This window comes from Mus caroli, unplaced genomic scaffold, assembly GCF_978045245.1.
Source record: "Mus caroli unplaced genomic scaffold, Mus_caroli_1 scaffold_5, whole genome shotgun sequence".
Lineage (NCBI taxonomy): Eukaryota > Metazoa > Chordata > Mammalia > Rodentia > Muridae > Mus > Mus caroli.
Window position 1 is genome coordinate 35,749,393 of NW_028227260.1, and position 23,222 is coordinate 35,772,614.

The following is a 23,222-nucleotide window of genomic DNA, read 5'->3' on the forward strand; positions in this document are numbered from 1 at the left end:
ATAGAGAGGGGAATGACTGAGAAATAGACCTTGAGGTGATCTCTTCCATGACGCAAGTGTGTGTATGTGTGTATCATCCATCCATCCATCCATCCATCCATCCATCCATCCATCCATCCATCCATCCATGCATGCATCCATCCATCCAATCCATCCATCCATACATACATACATGCATGCATGCATTCAATAAACAAGCAAACCCTGCAGAATCTAGCCTTGTGGGGAAAATGTACTAGAATCAACATCACTCTGTGTTTCTTTGAGATAGAAGACCTTGGATGTAGATTAGCACTTAATTCTTGAGGTGGGATATTCTTAGGAATTCCTTTCTACTTGCCCCTAGAAGCACTGCATGTGTGGCTGCTCTGTCACATATGTCAGAGACCACAGAAGAGAGGTTCAGTTTTCTCACTTATGAATATCTGAATGATTAGTAGCCTAACAATGCCTGAAAAAAGTGAGGTTGAGCTGACCACCAGTCTGGCACCATGCAGGCCCTGTCGGTTTTCCAGTATTGGGAGCAAACCTGAGACTAGAAGAGCCTCCCCTGAATCTGAGGGTCCTGAGTAGGAGTGAGGCTGAGACAGATGACCCTTGCCTTGGGGCACGCTGTTGGGCCAGTAGAGGAGCAAGCAGATCACCTCCAGTTCTGCACAACCCAGGCCTGCAGAGGGTAGACCAGGTCCCAAATGACCCCTGTCTGATGCCACAATTCGGGAGCAAGATATAGCACTCCTGGCCACTCCCTAGACAACACCAGACACTAGGACCTCGGGTGCTTCTCAGAGGATCAAGTAAGTGGTGGAGAAATGGAAGAGAAATAGAAGGATGTGGGCATAATGAAGAGAGGCAGAACTGGAGACATGAAAATGGTGAGGAATGGTTTGATATGAGTGCCAGTAATTCCACCTGGGACCATGGTGGGGTCCTGGGCCAGTGCTTCCACTGAGAACCACACCTCAGTCTATACCCTGAAGCAGTAGGGGTCTGTTACCACCAAAGTCCAGATGGATGTCCCTGATCTGTGCTGTCACCGGGGGAAATACTGATGTCTGAGGCATTTGCAGAACAGGCCCAAGCCCTCACCTGGGCATTCTAGAAGAGCTGACCCTGGTTGTAGAAGAGCAGAAGAGCTAACCCCTAGACAGCTACAGTACTCGAGTAGCTGTGCACATTGCTGAAGTTGTAGGTGAGACAGGCCTCAAGGATAGACAGGAATGAAAGCAGGCCCTACCAATTGTCTCCCATGCAGTGGCATGGATGAAGGAGAGATACACTCCTTCCTCCTTACCCTGTCCCTCAGCAGCTGCATCATTCAGTAGAGCCGGCCCTGAACCTCAACTGTGCAGCACAGTAGAGCTGGCCCTTGATGTGAGGATTGTGGGTGAGCTGGCCCCCAGGGTATGAGTGTGGGAGAGTCAGCCCTCCTCCTGTTCCTAGTTCCTTGGCACCTATGGCCCCGAGGTCATGAGTGGTAGAACTGGCCTTAGCCCTCACTGGCTGCAACACTCCAGTTGGCTGCAACAGCCAGCTCAGATACCTCTCAAGCCCAGATCCAGGGCTTTGAGGTGGCCTACCTCAACAACTACTACATCACTGAACTTCTGAAGTGCACAAAGTAGCTAGTCCTACAGATCCAAAACTAGAAGATCTCCATGACACAAGGCTACAACAGGATATCCAAGAGTCCAAATGAGGTCCCATATCAACAGAGTAGCAGAAATCAGAGGACTCATATGAGACCAACAAGTCATTGCAATTAATATTTGCAAGCAAAGTTGCCTGGACAAAAGTGTATACTGTGGGACACATTGATACACTCTGGCTTCCAAATGGAGATTTTTTTTTTAATATGTTGGAGAGAGGTTGCAAGTCTGGAATGTGGGTCTGTGGGGAAGGGGAGATGAGTGGGATTGCATTGCATGATGTGAAATTCACAAAGAACCAAGAAAAGGTTTCAGAAATGTTTTAATCATCCCTGAGGATAGATAATCTTCAAATTAAATGAAAGCAAGGAATTGAGAATAACATATGTTATGCCCAGAAATTGTATAGAATCACATTGGAAAGAAGAAAACCTAAAGAAAATATTAAATGAATCCCATGGACTTAAATTTAGTAACATTTTACTTAATCAAAGATGACAAAATAATGTGATGTTAAGAAGACAACATTATAAAACATTTGCTTGTTACATTGATATTTGAATAAATTTTAAAATTCTACATTTTAATATATAAGCAATATGAAAGAGATGAATGTAATTGATTCTCCATTCTTGTTTTGAGTCTTTCAAAAGCTTTGTTAACAAATCATATGCCAGAATTTTGTATGTGGCTTTTGTTTAAATTTCTTCTTGAACTTGATAATCTTTTAACACATAAATGTAATCAACACAAATGTTAATTTTCCAGATAAATTTTAGTGCTCTGTATCTCTAAAATATAGTTCAGTATCATCTTGACATGTGAGAACTGTTAACAAAATTCTGTAGCTTTTAACCACAGTTTTATTTAGTTGATCTGAAATCCAGTATAATTTCAAACTTAAAGCAATATAGACACACTGGTGCTTCTGTTATTCTTATTAGATATTTAAATGCAGAAAGGTTTATTCATAAAAACACTGCATAAATGATTTTTTCATTAAACTTGTATGTCATTTAAATGCAGTGATGTTGACATATCAGGATTGACAGGAACAAACTAAATTTTATACACTTTTTCTACGTTTTAGCAATGTAGTGTACTAACTTTTCAATACATTAACAAAAATAGCATACTAATTAATAGGTTTATATGTTTTTTTCACACTACATCTTGAGAAAACTACACTTTTCTATTTATGGTAATCGTATTTCAACTATAAACAGCTCCATGCATAATGCATTTGCTACACAATATTATGGCAAATGTGTAAAGTTCAATAGAAAAAAATCAGAATATCAAACTGAGTCAGGTATACCACGAAGGAACTAGTGGTCAAAGAAAAAATATCTAAAGAAGTAATAGTCAGACTTGTGGCTGGACTCCTAACTGTCTTTCCAAGTTCATATTGGTCTCAAGCTGATGGTTCCATGGCAGGCAGTTGAAATCTTTGAGCAGGCTAGTTCAAGGATGCAAGTCAATGTAATCACACTCCTGATGGCTGTGTGGGGACTCAGAGCTCTCTCTCTCCTCCCTGGCCTCCTGAGTTGAAAGGAACTCCCTCTGTCAAAACTCCTAATCATATGCTGTCTCACCAAAGTTCCAAAGGAGTGGAGTCAAACAATCTTAGTGAGACGTCTAAAACAAAGAAACAAAGTTCTCTTCCCTTCCAGTCTGTTATACCAGGCATTTTGCACCAGGCCAGATGGTAGACATCAAACAGATGTGAGATCTTGCCTCCAAGATGGTAATATTGAATCCCTGAATCCTGCTGACGAGATCCAAAACTATAAAGTCCGTTTTGCATTGAAGAGAATATGTATTAAGAGCAGGGAAGATGAAGCTTGGGGTCTAAGTGTGTAAAACACCTTCCAAGTGGCTTTATCAACCGAAAAACCAGAGAAATATTCAGTCTATGAGTTTTTTGAGGCAGAAACTTGTCTTTTCATTCTTGCTGTCTACAATAATATCCCAAAATAATCCTCACTCAATCAACATGAAATATAAATTGAACCACTTAATGGTAGTAGTTACAGATATTTTTTTGTCACTGTTAAATCCAGGTGGTTTCCTTTAAACAACTGAAGACAGCTGAAAGATAGAAGCTTAAAACAACTTATGCAATAAAAATGTTGGTTTCAATAGCCACCTGTCTCCAAAATCACATCCAGGAAAAGTTCTATTGTCACAACTGGCACTAAGTACGCACACAGGTAAATCTCAGTGAGGACAGGGTGTTGTTAGTATTTTATAAGAAAACTTTCCCATATTAAAATTTTAGTTGGTAAGATGAAATGCTATCCACAGCAATAGCTGAGAGACACATAGGTACTCTCAAAGTTCTCTATCTTCTTGTAAATTATTCTCTATAGAAATCTGTTACATACCTATACTTCTTAACTGTATTTTCCTACAACATAAGAACCTTTTATATTCTGACTATGGGATTAAGAAAAAAGTTAACACTTAAAGGAAACATATCAGGTTGAAATTGTGTTCGACTGCATAATTTAATCAGAGTAAGTGATCCAATTCATATCACTCCTTTCTGCCTCCTGTAGCATTAATCTCAATTGTGTCTTCACATCTTCAACCTTCTGTCTATCTAAACTGCCTTGAAAATACCTCCTCCCATAGCAATGGACAGGGATGGGATAAATCACATATTTAAGCTCCTTCAATGGTGTTAATAGCTCCAGAATTCTCATGAGCATTCCCATGGTAATTGGATTTGAAGAAAAGCGAAACACTCGAAGTTGAGAACAGCTGGTTAGGGCTGGGATAAGAACAGAGATTGTAGAATCTGTTAAAAAGCAATGATTAATTTCCAGATGCTGCAAGGTGCTAGAAACATTCTGCAGGAGATAATAGAATGGCTCACAATCTTCCCAATATATTGGATTGTTGCTGATATTCAGCAACTTTAAATGATTGGCTTGAGGGCACTCAGAGAGGAACTTGAAGTCACTGTAAGAAAGTCCACAGAATGGCAGATACAAGAATTCCAAAGCAGCAGATAGTACTCTGTAGGGAGGAAACACAAAAGTTCTTCTGAAAAATGAGGACCAGGTGAGGAGAACAATATTCATGAACCTAGAACAAACTGTTTTAAGCTTATAGTGTATTAGCACGTAATGATGTGATCTTTCACACACTTAATAGACTTGTGAGTCTGTAAAAGACAATTTAACACTCTCACTTATAATATTTTAACCTTTACAAGGTGTACAATATGTTGTTATAGGGTCCTGTGAAGACTTAGTGAAAACATTATCTACTTTGTAATTACAGCACGATAAAGTGTGGAACTAGTTCGCCTGCTTGGAACAGATAGGACAGAAGGAGCAACCAACTGGAAGCTCCCTTTCGCCAGTCCATAAATGGCAGCCTCCACCTGCACAGCCTGAACCTTGGAGATAGCAGATTAGGAAAATCATCTGACATCAGCCTATGGGTATATGGCTATAGTACATGCACCAGTGCCACAACATAAAGTCTTGCTTTCAGTTCCTCCTCTCTTGACTGCTAGAGAAGGACTGCATGCATATTTTCTCCTTTATATTTCTGGATTGAGCACAGTTCCTGGCCATGCTTAGCTGGATAAGGTTTTTGAAAGCCTGTTTTTCTCTTCAAGTATAGAAAGATGGCCTTTCCTGGTTGTTTTTAAACTCCCAGCATTACCCATGCTGAGGTAGGAGACATGATTATGGAAAGCTTAAGAGTATCTAAGAATTCTTTCTCTTATCGTAAAACCTGGATGTTAATTTAAACCCAGTATCTATCCCAAGCCCTTACCTCAGGACATTTTCAAGATGATCTGTGAGGCAGAATGAAGACAAGCTGAGCTCCTTCAGGTGATCCATACGACTCAATTGGGTGATAAAATTTCTAAACGTTCTCCCATTCAAAGATCTACAAGCGATTTCAGACAGGCTAAGTTTGTCCAGTTGTACTACACGAGATAATAGGTTGGTGACTTCAGTAAGTGGAGACTCATCAATTGCCAGGTGATGAACACATTTCAGATCCAGATGGCTTAATGCATGTCTGCATTCACACAAATTATTAATTTGCAAATCTCTGCAGCACAGATGCAGAGAGCCTAGGCTCTGCTCTACTTTATTCAGAAGCAAAGCAAAAAACTCCCTTTCCCTCAAAGTACCATCAAGGGAAATGTCCACTATTAATTCCATAGGCAACTTAGAGGGCTGAGCCTCAGACTTGGAACTTGAAAGACCCTCCTGGCCTTCAACTTTGAAGATAGAGTGCTCAGAGTGAGCACAAGAATGAAAGCAAATTGTCGATTTAGTAGTGATCTCAGGACATACGGTCTTGCAGCCAGCATCCTGCCTTAAATCTAGGATCCTCAGCTTAGGGCTCCTGTAGGTTAAAAAGAAAAAAGAACAAAACAAAACAAAACAAAGCAAAAACAAAACAGACAAAAAACAGAGGATCTGAGGGGTGGCAAACATCAATATAACCAAGCAGGAACAATAGTAGTATAATGTCGTGACAAAATAATATTTTCCTCTATCATTTCATATACTACATACCAGCACAACATTCCTATGCAAATACTTTATCCTTTCCTATTTTCTATAGCATCTAATGCTCACAAATCTTGCTCACCTGTTTCTTTGCAATGTCTCCATTTTGTACAGCTATCAATAGTAGCCTCGCTCACCTCTATTACACAATTAAAACCCTCCGTAAGACATCAGAGTTTCTAAGGTAATCTCAACTGACAGACCAGCCACCTCACATGCATTTTCAGCAGTTGCTATTACTAACTGTGGACGATAGAACAGCATAACTAACTGCTGTGCTCTTGGAACAGGCTCCTTTATAAGGTTTTGCTATCTTACCATGTGTGAAATACACACATTCTTACTGAAGTGCTGAGTTCTTGGAAGAAACATCTGAAGACCCCTTTGTGTACTTAATGTTCTCATGTGGAGACAGAAAAGGGCCAAAGCTTTACATTGCTCTCAGGGTCTCAGAAATCCCATCCATGGAGGCAGCAGTGAGCAGAACAAAACTGACCTTGGGATTTCCTAAACTTCATGGATTACTGTGGGTTCACAAAAATCAAATCACTGTATTCTTGGTCTACACTTCAGTTTTTATTTGTATTTCTCTTCCATGTGCATTGGAGTTTATCCTGTATGTGGGTATCAGATCCTGTAGAACTGAAGTTACAGTTTTGAGCTGCATTATGGGTCCTGGAAATTGGACTTCTCTGTAATAAGAGCTATTGCTCTTAAGTGCTAAACTATCTCTGTAGCTCTTCGTCTACACTTTTTACATAGACTTACTGCCAATAACTCCTTCCCATGAAAAGTAAAGAACACTGGTTTTTCCATTTTTCTTCGCAAATCCTCAGCAATCTTAACATTCATATCTTTGTTTAATGCAAATAATAGCATACTTCAAACCCACCAATAGTTCCCTCAATCACTTACATGCCATATTCAACACTATAAGACAGTTGTGTTAAGGTGACCTCACGTGCTGGACTAACCGTCCTGTAAACTTTTTCACTATTTGCATATACTACATCTGAGAGGATAGCAGATAGAGGCATATTCTTCTGTGTCTTACTATCTCTCTATTATACCAGGTCTTACCTAGTAGCTGAGTTCAGGGCAGGGAGGAATTGAAGACTCTCAACCAAGGCTTCCAGGAGTTCACACTGGGGTTCCTGCACACTTAGTGCCCCAATGTGGAGACAGGCAAAGGGCCAAGCCTTCACAATTGCTGTCAGTATATTCTTGTGTCTACCCGTGAAGGCAGCAGTGAACAAAGGGACAAAAAGCTCCCCTGGGATCTCCTCCAGGGCTTGGATTGCTGCATGCTCATTACTCATTAAACTCTGTGTAGCAAGATCCAATAGTGTGGGTGGGTCCTTGGTGTCCATCTTAAGGAACCTACATTTTCAGTGAGAAACATTTAGAAAACATGACAAATATCCACAGTATTTTATTTGCAACCATTGTTAGCAACATAGATAACTATCTGTATAATATATAGGCAATAAAACATCTACTTCTAGAGACATCTCCTTGTAGGGCATAGAAATTGGTTTGTGAGTATATTAAGGTCTATTTGTCCATGAATATACATACAACCCTTTTTCATATGTATGTATACATAAATATGTCTGTGTGTAATAAAATGCCAATAGAAATGATCACTAGGTTATCAGAAGACAATTTTGTTCACTTTGTTACCTGACTTCTGATAGTTTATCTCAAAAGTACACAAGCCATCACAAAAATCGTTGATGGGCAAATCCAGACAAAAGTGATACCATCATTACCTTGAAAATAGAAAATACTAAAACATTAAGTTACCTGTGATTCTGAGAAAGCAAAATGAAACACATAATCAAAATATTCACCACTCTTCCCTTTAATACCAAAACAATGAACTTACTGTAAAGAGTTGTCCAGAGACCTCCACAGAGCTCTTTGACATACACCCAACTTGTGCTGAAACACATACCATGCAAACACACAAACTGTAGTTTAAAAATAAATCAGTATCATAGGAACATATAAAACTGAAATATCACGTTAAGAAAAGACCTTAAGTTTTCATTAACTTCTTCTCTCACACAGACTGTCTCCTGCTGGGTAGGATAAGAACACACTAAGATGAAACCCCCAACACTAAACTCAGTGCCCCCTCCTTCCAAACTCAACTCTTAAAAACACATGCATGATCTTCATCCCTGAGCATGGAGAGCCTCTGGGGAGAGGGAGAACCTGCCACCCCTACAGGTATAAAAACTATGAATACATAGCAGAGATTCATGGGACACATGCACACACATCAGACAGACAGACAGACAGACACACACACACACACACACAGAGAGAGAGAGAGAGAGAGAGAGAGAGAGAGAGAGAGAGAGAGAGAGAGAGAGAGAGCATAATGAAAGCCCCTAAAAGGAACTGTGTTAAACAACTGATCTATGAGTGGTCAGGGATCAGCACGAATGCAAAAGTTAATAAAGATGAGATAAACCACTGTAAATCTTCAGTTGGAACACTCCAACCTAGAAATAAGCATCTCTATATGATAGACCCTTTAGAAAATATTTTGCCCATTGTATTTTATTCTTTTCTTTCTGCTATCCATTTATATCGTCTAAAATGTACATTTTTTTCAAATTTATTTATTTTTAATTTGTTTTCTACACCCCATATTACATTCCCTGCCCCTCATCCACCCTCTGACTGCCCTACATCACATACATCCACCCCACTCCACCACTTCTCCACGTGGATGCCCCTACCCCTACCCCACCTGACCTCTAAATTCCCTGGGGCCTCCAGGCTCTTGAGGGTTAGGTGCATCATCTCTGAATGGACACAAAACCAGAAGTCCTCTACTCTATGAGTGTTGGGGGCCTCATATTATCTGTGTGTTTGGTGGTCCAGTGCTTGGGAGATCTCAGGGTTCCAGATAAATTGAGTCTGAGTGTCCTCCTGCAGGGTCGCCCTTCTACTCAGCTTCTTTCAGTCTTCTCTAATTCATCAACAGGGTTAGGCCACTTCTGTCTATTGGTTGGGTGCAAATAACTGCATCTGACTCTTTCAGCTGCTTGTTGGGTCTTCTTAATGGCAGTCATGATAGGCCCCTTTTTGTTAGCACTCCATAGCCTCAGTAAGAGTGTCTGGCATTTTAAACCTTCTAGTTTTTATTTCAGTCTTTACATTTACCTAGTTTTGTTCACACATATCTTCTGATTCATGCAGTCTTTCCCTCTTTCCCCTCCTCTTTCTTTTTTTTTTAAAGATTTATTTATTTATTATATGTAAGTATACTGTAGCTGTCTTCAGACACTCCAGAAGAGGGCGCCAGATCATGTTACGGATGGTTATTAGCCACCAATGTGGTTGCTGGGAATTGAACTCTGGACCTTCCGAAGAGCAGTCGGGTGCTCTTACCCACTGAGCCATCTCACCAGCCACTCCCCTCCTCTTTCTAACATGCTTCCATTTTCTTCTACACTTTCCTTTCCCTTATTCAGCATTGCTTCTTCTTAGGTTCCTCCACCCACCTAATTAACTTCATTCATTTACTATTTCCAGTTTGACCCACATTCAGTTTTAACTTTATGGCTCACCGCACACTAGTTTTGTACTTTCTGCTATATTCTCATTTGAGCTGTGGTAGTTAGATTTAATCAACTTCCTGTCTATTACAGTCATGGTCTGTATTGGTGTTACAGCTATTATAGTGGTTATTTCTGTCCTCTGGACAGTAATGAAGTTTTAGCCTGTAAGAGGAAGCTGTTCAGTAACATTTCCAAATAAAACTAGAAGAAATACCAATAGCAAGTGACGTAGAAATGAGAGCACAGAAGCACAATTACTATGAAATCCTGGAAATGATCATAACCCCTAAAATGTAACTGCTGAAACTTGAGACAATGAAGTGACTGGAAAGCTGCACTGAGAATTCAAACTCTGTACAAAATAAGATTCAGTTGTTTCAAAGAAGGTACAAAGTAGCAGGTGAAGGAATGTAGCTAAGGAAATAGAGATGCAAACTAGAAACATAAATGAGAACATCAGCAAGAAACTGAATTTGAAAACAAAGAATAAAAATATTAGAACTAAAAAAATCAAAGAAAAAGCCGGTGGAAAAGTTCACCAGCAAACTGCACCACTTAATCTAATGAATATTGGGGCTGGAATAAAGATCCAAGGAAACTCTCTATTTAAACATTACTATCATACAAAGAAATAAATAATAATGTGAAACTCTGAGAAAACTTAGCTCAGGTTAGGACTTGCTCACAGCCTTCAGCAAAATTATTATGATCAAACTAGTTTCCTATCAGTGCCAAGAGGAGCTTCAGGATACAGAAATCAATAGAGGTAATACAGTCCTTAGACATATTTAGAGGAGAGATTGAAGGATTATATGAAAAATGAAACAGTGGAAAAAACTACGCTTGCTTTAAAAGGTCACATTCCCCAAAATGGAAGGATACACAGAAAAGGGCTTGAGAAAAGCTAGCGTTCTGCTTGTGACAGCAGCCCTGAAGTGTCTCAGAGCACACCTCAACATAAAATGGTTCTACATAACAAACTTGTAAAGCACATTATACTGAACTGTGAAAGCAGAAACCATTTTATCTAAAGTCAATGGATAAGAGACTAGGATCAGCTCTCTAAACCCCTGTATTCTGCTTGAAGGTTTTGCCTACAGCAGCAATGCAAAATGAGGAAGTAAATGGGCTATAAACATAAAGGAGAAGGTTAAATAATCTCTCTATGGGTAAATGATAAGCTCTTACACTTAAGAAGAGTACCAACAGTTGAGCACAAGCACTAAGATGTGCTTTAACACTTTCACCAAGAAAAGCAGTATGCACAGCAACATAAAAGTCTGTCCAGTTCATATTCACCAGAAACTTTGGTACTAGAAATTAAGCAGGAATGCAATCCCATGCAGTGTTTTCAAAAACTTAAAACACTTATAAAGAATCCAAACTAAGGGAGCTAAGTACTTGAACAGTGTAAACTTTAAAACACTGAAGAAACTCAAAAAGACATTGGCAGAGTGAAAGGCTTCCCACTACATAGAACAGCAAAACGACCGTGTTACTGAAAGTTACCTACAGAAGCAATGCAATGCCTTGCAAAATCCCAATTATATTTACCTCAAAGGAACACAACGGCTCAAAATAAGGAGACAACAACAAAAGACTGTAGGGAGCCAAGTCATCCCCCTGCAAAGGCAATGCTGGAGCAACCACAGCACCTGCTCTCAGGCTGCAGAGCCATAGAAACAAAAATGAATGTTATTACAAGAGACAGAGCTATGTGGACCCCCGTCAATAGAATAGATGACTCAGAAATAAAACTATACAGCCACGGCCACTTATGTTTTTTTTTTAAGTATGCCAAAAATTTATATTGAAGAAAACTGTTTCAACAAACAGAGCTGGTTAAAGTGGATAAAGAAGCCGAGAGACCCTAATGCAGGATGAGATGTACTGAAACCTCTGTAACACTACATGAGGGAAAAGTTTAAGAAATCAGCATATTAAAGCCTTTCTAAACGGGGACCCTTGGTGTCTAATCAGCTCAGAAAATAGCATGAACTGACAAATGGGAAAAAACAAAACAAAGCAATAAGAAAATAAATAAATAAATAAATAAATAAATACTTTACAAAGGTACTCCATATCTACACAGTTCAGTCCTTACTGTTCTAAAGGACCAAGTCATAAAATCCATCCTACCACGTTAATGTAGGTTGAGGTAGAACTTCAATACCTCGTGCCACAGTCGTTGAAGTGTCACCAAGTCCTTCTCAGGAATATAAATTCGTGAAGAGCAGGTTAAAGGCTATATGGAGAACCTTAAACGGGCAGTAGGAAAGGATTAGTCCCATGAGTGAAGTTCAGAGAAACCGTTTCCTCAAAACAAATGAGAGCAGATTCAGAACCATTGAGCGATCCATTCGGATCACAGATTAATCTTTCTACCCTGGCCATTCAGCCCGCAAACACGTTTAACTTATTTAAAGAGACTATTGTAGTTTACCCAAGCAGTTAAGTCCTCTGACTTCCCATGTCCTCCACTTTGGCAGCCCCTCGTTATCCGCGAGGCTTTCCCCATAGCAGGGGCACCATTGTCTTAATGGCGACTGCTCCTGTAACTGCCACGGCTCTAATTTAAAGCAGCAAGTGGAGAATTCTCATTGGCTACTCAGCGTCAGCTGACTCGTCTCTAGATCCTTCCGCTAAGCCTCACCATGGACCGCATTGCCAGGACATTCAGAGTATGTGTCCGTCCACCTGCCAAGATAGTCTTAGATTTAAAACCAACCAACCAACCAACCAAAAACAGTTTCCCCTCAAACTTAAATAAATCTATGAGTGAGGCATAACCACCACCTAGCCACGGATTATTCCAGGAGTCAAGTTCAGATAACGAGCCTACAGAATTAGTGGCCACTAAGTTTTTCTTTTGAACTCACGGATCACTTATTGGAAAAACAGGATTCTACCTTAGCACACTATTTTCTTTTGTCAAAAAGCTTGCCAAGGTGCCTGCAGTCACACAATTTGGGATGCTGGAGAGATGATCTCTTCTTATTTGAAATAAAACTAAGCAGCAAAGAGACAAAATATTTACAAAGGGAAAACCACGAAGAATGACAACAGACAGTAGAAATAAACAAGGATTAAAATACATGTTTTGATCTCTGTACAGAGAAACCATTATAATATATTTTTATTTTTTAAGATATTTTCTTTATTTACTTTTCAAATGTTATCCTCTTTCCTAGTTTCTCCTCTGAAACCCCCCTATTCACTTCCCCTTCCCCCTGCTCCCCACCATTATAATATTTATGTTGATATTTCAAGGAGAGAATATCTACTCATGTTAAAATATTGCTATCAATAAAGATAATAACCCCTAATTATGTAATATCTATTTTTTATCCTTTAATGCTGATTTTACTCTTTGCTATTTTTTATTTTTCACATTATCATGCAATTTACTCATATCCTACTATCTACTTTATTACAAATGTCCAAAATGAAAGAAAAAATGCTCTGAGCATTGTAGAATATTGAGTTTCAGCTCAAGAGGTTTGAGAGAGTAATCATATTAGCAACAGAGTTAGAGGCCCTTCTAGTTATATTTTAGTAATTAATATTCTGTACCATTGTATGTGTTAAGTATATAGTTTTCTGTTTATTTTGTGGGGACATAATATGAGGAGTTTTTTTTTTTTTTGAATCTCAGAAGAATCTTTGTACTTTAGACTTTTAAAATGGTCTGAAGGTCATATTAGCCTCTTATCCCATTGATGTCCGACAAGGTCATCCTCTGCTACATATGCAGCTGGAGCCATGGGTCCCTCCATGTGTAGTCTTTGGTTTTTGGCTTAGTCCCTGGGAACTCTGGGGGTACTGGTTAGTTAATAATGATGTTCCTCCTATGGGGCTCCAGACCCCTTCAGCTCCTTGGGTCCTTTGTCTAACTCCTTTAATGGGAACCCTTTGGTCTGTCTAATGGATGGCTCTGAGCATCCACTTCTGTATTTGTCAGGCACTGGCATAGCCTCTCAGGAGACAGCTATATCAGTCTCCTGTCAGCAAACACTTGTAGGCATTCACAATAATGTATGGTTTTGTTGGTTCTTTATGGGATGGATCCCCAGGTGGGGCAGTCTCTGGATGGCCTTTCCTTCAGTCTCTGCTCCACACTTTGTCTCTGTAAGTCTTCCCATTGGTATTTTGTTCCCCCTTCTAACACTCTGGTCTTCCTTCTTCCTGAGCTTGATGTGGTCTGTGAATTTTACCATGGGTATTCCTAGCTTTATTTCCTAATATCCACTTATCAGTGTCTCTGAGGTTTCTTAAGACCATTTATCTATTCATCCACAATTTTGTGGAACATATTTTCTATTTCTTTTACCATGTTTTCTGTCCTCCTTAATAATTATTTTCCAGAGCCACGGTGTTTTCATTGTGTTCCAGATTTACTGGTTGCTTTGTTCCTGGTGTTCTGGTGGGTTTTTTGTTGTTGTTTGTTTTGTTTGTTTTTGGTGTGTGTGTGTGTGTGTGTGTGTTTAAGTAATTTTGTTTGATTAAATAATGATTTTTTTCTACCCTAATATATTCTTCACTATGAGATTTTTTTGTTGCTTTCAGACACACATAGACACACAAACACATACAAACACACATATACACACAAATTATTATTTCATGTTGAGTTTACATCTCAGTTTCTATCTCAATTTTTTTTCATGCATTGAACTTTTTAATTACCTTATTTAACTGTTTTTTTCATTGTCTTCATTCAGACATTGTTTTCTATCATCTTAGAGTTCCTTGGTAATATTGAAAATTGCCATTTTGAAATTCTTATATACCAGCTATGTTGCTTAGAATATTAGTCTGTTAAGTGTTGATTTGAGAAAAATGTATATTGTCTTGGCTATTCATGCAGTTTGTGTTTTGTGACAGGATCTACACATTTAGAGTTAGGATGCTTATGGTATTTCTTGGTGTATATGTCTTGTCTCAATTTTGGGGTGAGTGTGTTTGGATACTTACTGTTATCCCACTTGTCAGTTTACCATCTAGCTGAGTGACCCTTGGTTTTCACCACTGAGCTACTCTAGGGCTCTCGTTTCAGACTACACGTGATTTCTGCATTGTATTGTGTTATTATCTATGTATTACTTATTTTTATATTGCTATGATAAAACACTGTGAAAACTGCAACTTGTAAATATAGATTATTTGGACTTATCATTCCAGAGGTACACGAATTCCTGATTGGAGAATGAAGGGATGGCAGGTGAAAGTTCACATCTTGAACTGCATACATGAAACAGAGTGGATTCTGAATGGTACAAGTTCTTAAACTCATACAGCATAACTCTAGTGGCATACCTCCTGTTGGAGAGTGGTTCTGATGCTTTGATTCAATCAGGAATCTGTGTGTCCAAATGCTAAAGGTCCTTGTCCTCAATTGGTTTTTGATCAATCAGTATATTTGCCAGTGGCCAATGACTGGGCAAAGGAGATGGGATGGGACCCTTAGAGTTGAATGACTAGGGAGCAGAGAGGAGGAGAAGGAGAAGTTTCCATGAAGTGGTGGGATATGGATGGATGTAGGAGCTGCAGGAAATAAAGCCAATGAGCTATGTAAAAAATTGGATATGTGACCAATGGCAACGTCCCCAATTGTGCCTGGGGTAGCAGGGGACAGTTTTGGAATGCCCAGGTTTGAAGTAGCCAAGGCATTTTAAAATTAACTGGCTTCTCTGTGTGTGTGTGTGTGTCTGTGTGTGTCTCTGTGTGTGTGTGTGTGTCTGTTTGTGTGTGTGTGTGTATGTTTATGGGTGTCTGTGTGTGTGTGTGTGTCTGTGTGTGTTTGTGTGTGTGTGTCTGTGTGTGTGTGTGTCTGTGTCTGTGTCTGTGTCTGTGTGTGTGTGTGTGTGTGTGTGTGTGTGTGTGTATGTTTATGTGTGTCTGTGTGTTCCATTTGAGTGTCCAGATACCTCCTGGATGGGTGCACACGTGATCCACCAGTAAGTACCCCAAATCTCCAGAACACCTCCTCCATTGAAATTATACCCACTAAGCCTCTGACAAAGAGTAGCACCAGCTTGGGATCAAGTATTTGTGACTAGAGAGGATGATTCTCATTCAAACCTAATAGATAAACAAGGAAACAGAGTGGGGTGTCCAACTGTGCTCCTGGGTTGGGCTCCACGCATCTCCAGGGCCCAGACACTGCATGGTACCATGGGAAGCTGGATCAGGGGATTCCTTCCTGGAGGTCCAACTTTGACTCCAGGTTTTTATTTCATGCTGTTCCAGATTAGTTGAGTGAAATGGCTGACAGTTCAGGAAGGGAAGGTGCTGACTTGCCCTTGGATTCTGACCTGAAGTTTTTGTTTAGATTTTAAGTCTGACTCACAGCTATCCTAATGCAACTTCATGAGATAAATGGGATGACTGACAGATGATCAGGTGAGTAGGAAGGAACTTGGCTCAGGGGTCTCTCTATATAGTTCTGGGCCAGGATCCATGCATTGTCAGGGCCCATTACTGGTGGTTGGGTGAGCATTGGGCAGGGAAGTGGGGTTGAGGGATCTTTAATTACAATTCTGTATTGAGTTAAACTTGTGAGGCCCTATGGTAGATGGGGTGTATGACAGGGACAAATGAACTGACCCAGAGATCCTACCCAATGTTCTGGTTCAACTGTGTTTGGCATACTGGGTAGAGTGGTAGATAAGGGATCAGGAGCAAATTTCCCTATCTGTTCAATTTCAATCTTAGGTTCCACTAAGTTTAAGATGTGTGCAAATTTTTGAGTAGCATTTCAAGTGATTATATATTTCATGTGGAGCTACTGGGAGGGCATGAGGGCCTAATTTATAACAGAACCCTAGAGAATCTCTCTATTATACCTGATAGACCTGAATCCACTGACTCAGCAATTAAGGCTTTGAGGATGAATTTGCCACACTGTACTGATAAGGAATAGAATGGGAGGTAATGCAGATAGTAACTATTACTTAAGATGACTAATACCCAACATATCGATCTGTTTTGTTCTCCTAGATTTTCTATTGTCACAAATCCTAAAAGTCATCTATGAATTCAGAACTCAGTCCATTACCAAGATCTCACTGAACTTCAGAGTCAGTAATATCTATGTCTGAATCTTATTATTTGCACGCTAATTCTACTGTGCATTCACCTAAATTAAAATTCCTGTTAGCAGTCAGACAGTTTACAACGTATCTTTCAAAAGCCAAGGAATTTTATGCTTATTGAAGAATGTGGTTCACTGGCAGGGGTTGAAGAGAACTGGCTCTCATACATTTCACAATGATTATAACTTTCTATGAAGACTTACATATAAGAGGTTAAGATTCAAGAGGGAAGAGCACGTTGGAAAACTACCAAGTTCTGCAAAGCCAAGGACCACCTCGGTATGTAGTAGTACAAAAAACATTTGGTTAATAATGGTTAACAGAAACATTGTTCAGACTTAAGAACTCTGGCCTTTATTCCTTGTGGTGTTGTTGCAAGTGTGACTTGGATGTTCATAAAACATTATCAGCTGAAGAGCTGATTATCTGGAAGGGGCGTGGAAGAGAGGATTGAAAGAAGCCATAGTGCTTTCATTGAGTTGACTATGCATAGTAGTCCATAGTCATTTAATATTCATTATTTTATTTATATTCCAGTCATTGCCCTCCCATCTCCTCCCACAGTTCCTCATACCCCGATGTTCATCCTACTAGATGTCCCGCTTCACTGGGGCCTCAAGTCTCTGGGGGATTAAGCACATCTACCAATGAGGTCAGACCAGGCAGCCTGTTGCTATATATGTGCCAGAGGACTTGGCCCGGGCCCTTTATGCTCCTATTTGGTGGTTCAGTCTCTGGGAACTTCCTGGGATCTGGGTTAGTGGAGACTGCCAGTCTTCCTATTGGGTCTCTCTTCCCTTCAGCTTCTTCAAGCCTACTCCTAATTCAACCATAGTGGTCCTGACTTCAGTCCAAGGGTTGGGTGTAAGTCTGTCTCAGTCAGCTACAGGAAGGACCACTCAGAACAGCCATGTAGTCTCCTGTCTGTAAGCACACCATAGTATTATCAGTAATAGTTTTGGTCCTTAGTGCCCCTCCCTGCCCCGGACATGAGATGGATCCCAAGATGGGTCAGTTATTGCTCCATCTTTCCTCCTGTCTCTTCTCCATTTTTGTCCCTGCAGTAAATTCTGGGTCAGAAATTTTGACTCTGGGTTAGTAATCCAGCCCATCCTATTGATGCCATCTCTATGTACTGGTGGTGGATTCTTTGAGTTCCCTGTCCCCTGTGTTGGGCATTTTGGCTAAGGTTACTCTCACTGAGTCCTGAGAGTCTCTCACTTTCTGACCCTCTGGTAATTTCTAGAAAGTCCCCCTACCTTACACCCATTCGCCTGGACCTCTGGGCTTCTCTATTGCAACACACCCCTTCTCCATTACCTGTTTCTGTTCCTCCTTTCCCTTTCCCTCCACTCTCACACCCAGGTCCCTCCCTCCCTCTGCCTTCTCTGATTATTTCCTTCTCCCTTCTAAGTAGGATTGAAGCATCCTCACTTGAGCCATTCTGCTTGTTACATTTCTTATGATCTGTAGGTTGTATCCTAAACACTTTCTACATATTTCCTAGTATCCATTTCTCAGTGAGTACATACCATGCATTTCTATTTGAGCCTGAATTACTTCATTCAGGATGCCATTTTCTACTTCCATCCATTTCTTGCAAAATTCATGATGTCCTTGTTTTTAGTAGCTGAGTAGTATTCCATTGTATAAATAAACCACATTTTCTGTATCCATTCTTTGGCCGAGGGACATCTGTGTTGTTTCCAGTTTCTGGCTATTATAAATAAGGCTGCTATGAGCATGGTAGAGCATGTGTCCTTGGGTATGGTCTGGAGTCTTTTAAGTATATATACTTAAGAGTGGTATAGCCCAGTCTTCAGAGAAAAATTTTCCAATTTTCTGAAGAACTTCCAGATTGATTTCCAGGCTGGTTGTCCCAGTTTGCAATTCCACTATCAGTGAAGAAATGTTCTTTATCCACATCCTTGCCAGCATCTGCTGTCAGTGGAGTTTTTCATCTTAGCATTCTAATTGGTAGGAGATGGAATCTCAGGGTCGTTTGGATTTGCATTTCTCTGTTGACTAAAAATTGTTAACATTTCTTTTTGTGCTTCTCTGCCATTGGAGATTTCTCTGTTGTAAATTTTCTGTTTAGCACTGTACCCCATTTTAAATTTTTTTGGAGATTACCTTCTTGAGTAATTTATATATTTGAATATTAGCTCTTTAACAGAAGTAGGGTTAGTGAAAATTTTTTTCCCAGTCTGTAGGTTGCTCATTTGTCCTATTGACTTTGTCTTTTGCCTTACAAAAAAACTTTAAGTTTCAGAAGGCCCCATTTATCAATAGTTCATACCTGACCCTGAGCTACTCGTGTTCTGTTCAGTAAATTTTCCTCTGTGCCAATGAGTTCCAGGTTGTTTCCCTATTTCTATTCTATTACTTTTAGTGTATTGATTTTATATTTAGGTCCTTGATCCACTTGGACTTTCCTTTGTGCAAGGTGATGTATATATATATATATATATGTATATATATATATATATATATATATATATATATATATATATATATATTCAGCCTACATACAGCCAGTTAGACCAGCAACATTTATTGAAGATGCTTTCTTTGGTCCACTATAGGTTTTAGGCTTCTTTGTCAAAGTTCAAGTGTCCATAGGTGTGTGGGTTACTTCTGGTTCTTCGATTATATTTAATTTTTTGTCCTGTCTGTCTCTGTACCAATAACCATGTTTTTTTTCTTAATCACTATTGCTTTATAGTTCAGCTTGAGTTCAGCTATTGTAATTTCCCCCTGGAAGTTCTTTTATTGTTGAGAATTGTTTTGGCTATAATGTTTTGTTTTGTTTTTTTTCTATGAAGTTGAGAATTTCTCTTTCCATGTTTGTGAAGAATTGTGTGGGAATTTTGGTGAGGATTGCATTGAATCTGTAGATTGCTTTTGGTAAGATGGTTATTTTTACTATGTCAATCCTACCTATCCATGAACATGGGAGATCTTTCCATCTTCTGAGGTCTTCTTCAATTTCTTTTTTCAGGGATTGGAAGTTCTTATCATATAGATCTTTTACTTGCCTGCTAAATTTGGCAAGATACTTTATACTATTTTTGTCTATTGTTAAGGGTGTTGTTTCTCTAATTTCTTTCTCTGCCTGCTTCTCATTTGTATAAAATGAGGATATTGATTAGTTTAAGTTAATTTTATGTCCTAGCACTTTGTTAAAGTTGTTTATCAGCTCTAGAAGTTGTCTGGGAAAATTTTTGAGGTCTATTATGTATACTCTCATATTATGTGCAAATAGTGATACTTTGACTTCTTCCTTTCCAATTTGAATCTCCTTGATCTCCTTTTGTTTTGTAATTCCTCTAGCTCAATCTTCAAGTGCTATATTGAATAGATAGAGTATGGGCAACCTTGTCTTGTCCTGGATTTTAGTGGGATTGCTTGTAGTTTCTCTCCATTTAAGTTGATGCTGGCTGTTGGTATTGTATATATTGCTTTTATTATGTTAAGTATGTGTATGAATTCATGATGTCTATATTCATAGACATTTTTACAAAATAATTTTAATTGGTACCTTGGTTGATAATGTTATATTGCTGTGAAAAGACATCATAACCACAGCAACTCTTATAAAAGGACACATATTAATTGAGACTTACATACAGTTTCAGTGGTTTAGGCATTGTCATTGTGGGGTGCTTTGGCTGCATGCTGGCAGACATGGTTTGGAGAAGTTGCTGAGAGTTTTACATCCAGACCTTCAGTCAGTAAAAAGATAGAGAGAGACTGGGACGGGCTTGGGCTTTTGAGAGCCCAAAGTGCACACTTTCTCTAATAAGAGCACACCTCCTACTCCCTCTCAAATACTGCCATTTCCTGGTGACCAAACATTCAAATATATGAGCCCATGGAAGCCATTGTTATTCAAACTACCACAGTTAGTAAATAATGTATATTTGTAAATTATTTTTTTTAATTATTTTTAATTAGATGATTTTATTTACATTCAAATATTATCCATTTTCCTAGATTCCCCACTGAATATCCCCTATCTCCTCTCCCTTCCCCCTGTTCTGCAACCCACCCATGACCATTCCTGGTACTGGAATTCCCCTATACTGGGGCACAGAACCTTCACAGGACCAAGGACCTCTCCTCGTATTGATGACCTACTGGGCCATCCTCTGTGACAGATATAGCTAGAGCAATAAGTTCTACCATGCATTTTCATTGATTGGTGGTATAGTTCCAAGGAGCTCTGAGGGTACTAGTTAGATCATGTTGAAGTTCTTTCTATGGGGCTTCAGGCCCTTTCAGCTCCCTGGGTATTTCTCTGGCTCCTTTATTGGAGACCTTGTACTCAGTCCAATGGATGACTGTGAGCATCCACTTCTGTATTTGCCAGGCACTGGCAGAGCCTCACAGGAGAAGCTATATCAGGCTCCTGTCAGCAGACTCTTGTTGGCATCTGCCTAGTGTCTGGGTTTGGTGGTTGTTTATGGGGTGGATCCCCAAGTGGAGCAGAGTATGGGTGGTCATTCCTTCAGGGTCTGCTCTGAACTTTGCCTCTGTAACTGGATCCATGGGTATTTTGTTCCCCATTCTAAGAAGGAATGAAGTATCCTACCTTTGATCTTCCTTCTACTTGAGTTTAATGTGTTTTATAAATTGTGTCCTGGGTATTCTCAATTTCTGGGCAAATATCCCCTTATCAGTGAGTGAATATCATGTGTATTTTTTGTGAATGAGTTACTTCACTCAGGATGATATCCTCCAGATACTTCCCTTTCTCTAAGGATTTCATAAATTAATTGATTTTTAATAGCTGAGTAGTACTCCATTGTGTAAATGTACCACATTTTCTGTATCCATTCTTCTGTTGAGGGACATCTGGGTTCTTTCCAGCTTCTGGCTATTATAAATAAGGCTGCTATGAACATAGTGGAACATGTGTCCTCATTACAAGTTTGAACTTCTTCTGGGTATATGCCCAGGAATGGTATTGCTGGTTCTTAAGGTAGTACTATGCCCAATTTTCTGAGGAACCACCAAAATGATTTCCAGAGTTGTTGTGCCAGTTTGCCCTCCCACCAGCAGTGAAAGAGTGTTCTGCTTGCTCCACATCCTTTCCAGCATGTGCTATCTCTTGTTTTTTCTATATTAGCCATTTTAATGGGTATAACAGGAATCTCAGAGATGTTTCATTTGCATTGCCCTGATGACTAAGGACTTTGAACACTTCTTTAAGTGCTTCTTGGCCATTTGAGATTCCTCTGTTGAGTACTGTGCACCATTTTTAAATTGGGTTATTTGGGTTGTTCATGTTTAACTTCCAGCTTATTTCCTGCGTCCATTTGCTTGGATTTGTGGGTGGATATTGTTTGAATTTGGATTGGTCTTGAAATATCGTGTTTTATCCATGTATGGTGATGGAGATTTTTGTTGGGTAAAGTAATCTAGGTAATCTTGAAATATCTATATCTCGCTGTATCAAGGTATGATGGTGGAGAGTATTCCAGGGTATATTAGTCTAGGTTGACACCTACGGTTTTTTATAGGTTACAAAATATCTTACTAGACCCTTATAGCTTTCAGAGTCTCTGTAGAGATGTTGGATGGAATTATGATAGACCTGCCTATGTATGTTAACTGGCCTTATAACCATTTGCCCTGGGCCAGCTCCCTGTCATCTGCCCTATCCAACACTAACGTCCTAGGCAGCCACCCCATCTTGAAGAGACATGGTCTCAAAATGGCTCTGCATAAGACATTCATGGCTCCCTGCTATCTTCAGGAAAATGGACAGAATACTCAACTTCTGTCCCAGGCCTACTCTGGGTCTCTTGTCACTGCCCAAACACCCAATCCCTTCCAAGGCAGACTCTGCAACCACAGGGAACTTCCTGTCCATTGGAAGACAAGACTGGCCAACTTGACCCAGCAGTTCATGCCTGGGTAAAATAGTTTTCAGTCCTATGCTATTTCCCTTATCCTTGAATATGCAGGATATGTTAACGTAGAAGACGGTAACCTCTGCACACAGGAATAATACCCTGTGACAAAGGCACACAGAGGAAGGAGACAAGAGGCAGGTCATATATAGACGAGGAATGGTGAGGAGTAGAGCCAGAAAAGGCCATTTTGGCAAGTTGCTAGTGTTTCCAGGGGACAGTCAGGTAAATAGTAGAGGCAAAGAGACCCCACTGAGAAGATTATCAGCTGGGCAGCAAGTATACAGGCACTGAGGAGGTAGCACTTTACTGCAGGTTCTCAGTCAGTGTAGTTACTCTGGGAGGGAGGAGGGTGCTGTAGAAGCCATGCTCAGAACAAGACAGGCTTCTAGCAACAGCCTTGTGGACTGATCTGGAGAACTCAGATATTTCAAGA

At 39.8% G+C, this 23,222-nt stretch overlaps 1 protein-coding gene and 1 pseudogene across 1 annotated transcript; one reads left to right on the forward strand and one right to left on the reverse strand.

Annotated features, from left to right (window-relative positions):
- Positions 1–335: 335 nt before the first annotated feature.
- On the forward strand, positions 336–449 carry LOC147004571 (small nucleolar RNA SNORA17; annotated as a pseudogene).
- A 3,648-nt stretch (positions 450–4,097) lies between these two features.
- On the reverse strand, positions 4,098–7,569 carry LOC147004572 (melanoma antigen preferentially expressed in tumors-like). The gene is made up of 3 exons (XM_085837601.1): positions 7,277–7,569; positions 5,445–6,029; positions 4,098–4,673 (listed from the first exon to the last, which is right to left on the reverse strand). Exons 1-3 carry the CDS (start codon positions 7,564–7,566, stop codon positions 4,160–4,162), a joined length of 1,389 nt encoding a protein of 462 aa, XP_085693727.1. The 5' UTR covers positions 7,567–7,569; the 3' UTR covers positions 4,098–4,159.
- Between the last annotated feature and the right edge of the window lie 15,653 nt (positions 7,570–23,222).

What these genes read in the sequence shown, in the direction of transcription:
- LOC147004572 (XM_085837601.1), bottom strand. Translation starts at nt 7,566, where the DNA reads ATGGACACCAAGGACCCACCCACACTATTGGATCTTGCTACACAGAGT. An exon ending in GCCCTGAACTCAGCTACTAG is followed by an intron (nt 6,030 to 7,276) that starts GTAAGACCTGGT and finishes TTTAACCTACAG; the next exon opens with GAGCCCTAAGCTGAGGATCC. An exon ending in CATCTTGAAAATGTCCTGAG is followed by an intron (nt 4,674 to 5,444) that starts GTAAGGGCTTGG and finishes TCCTCCCTACAG; the next exon opens with AGTACTATCTGCTGCTTTGG.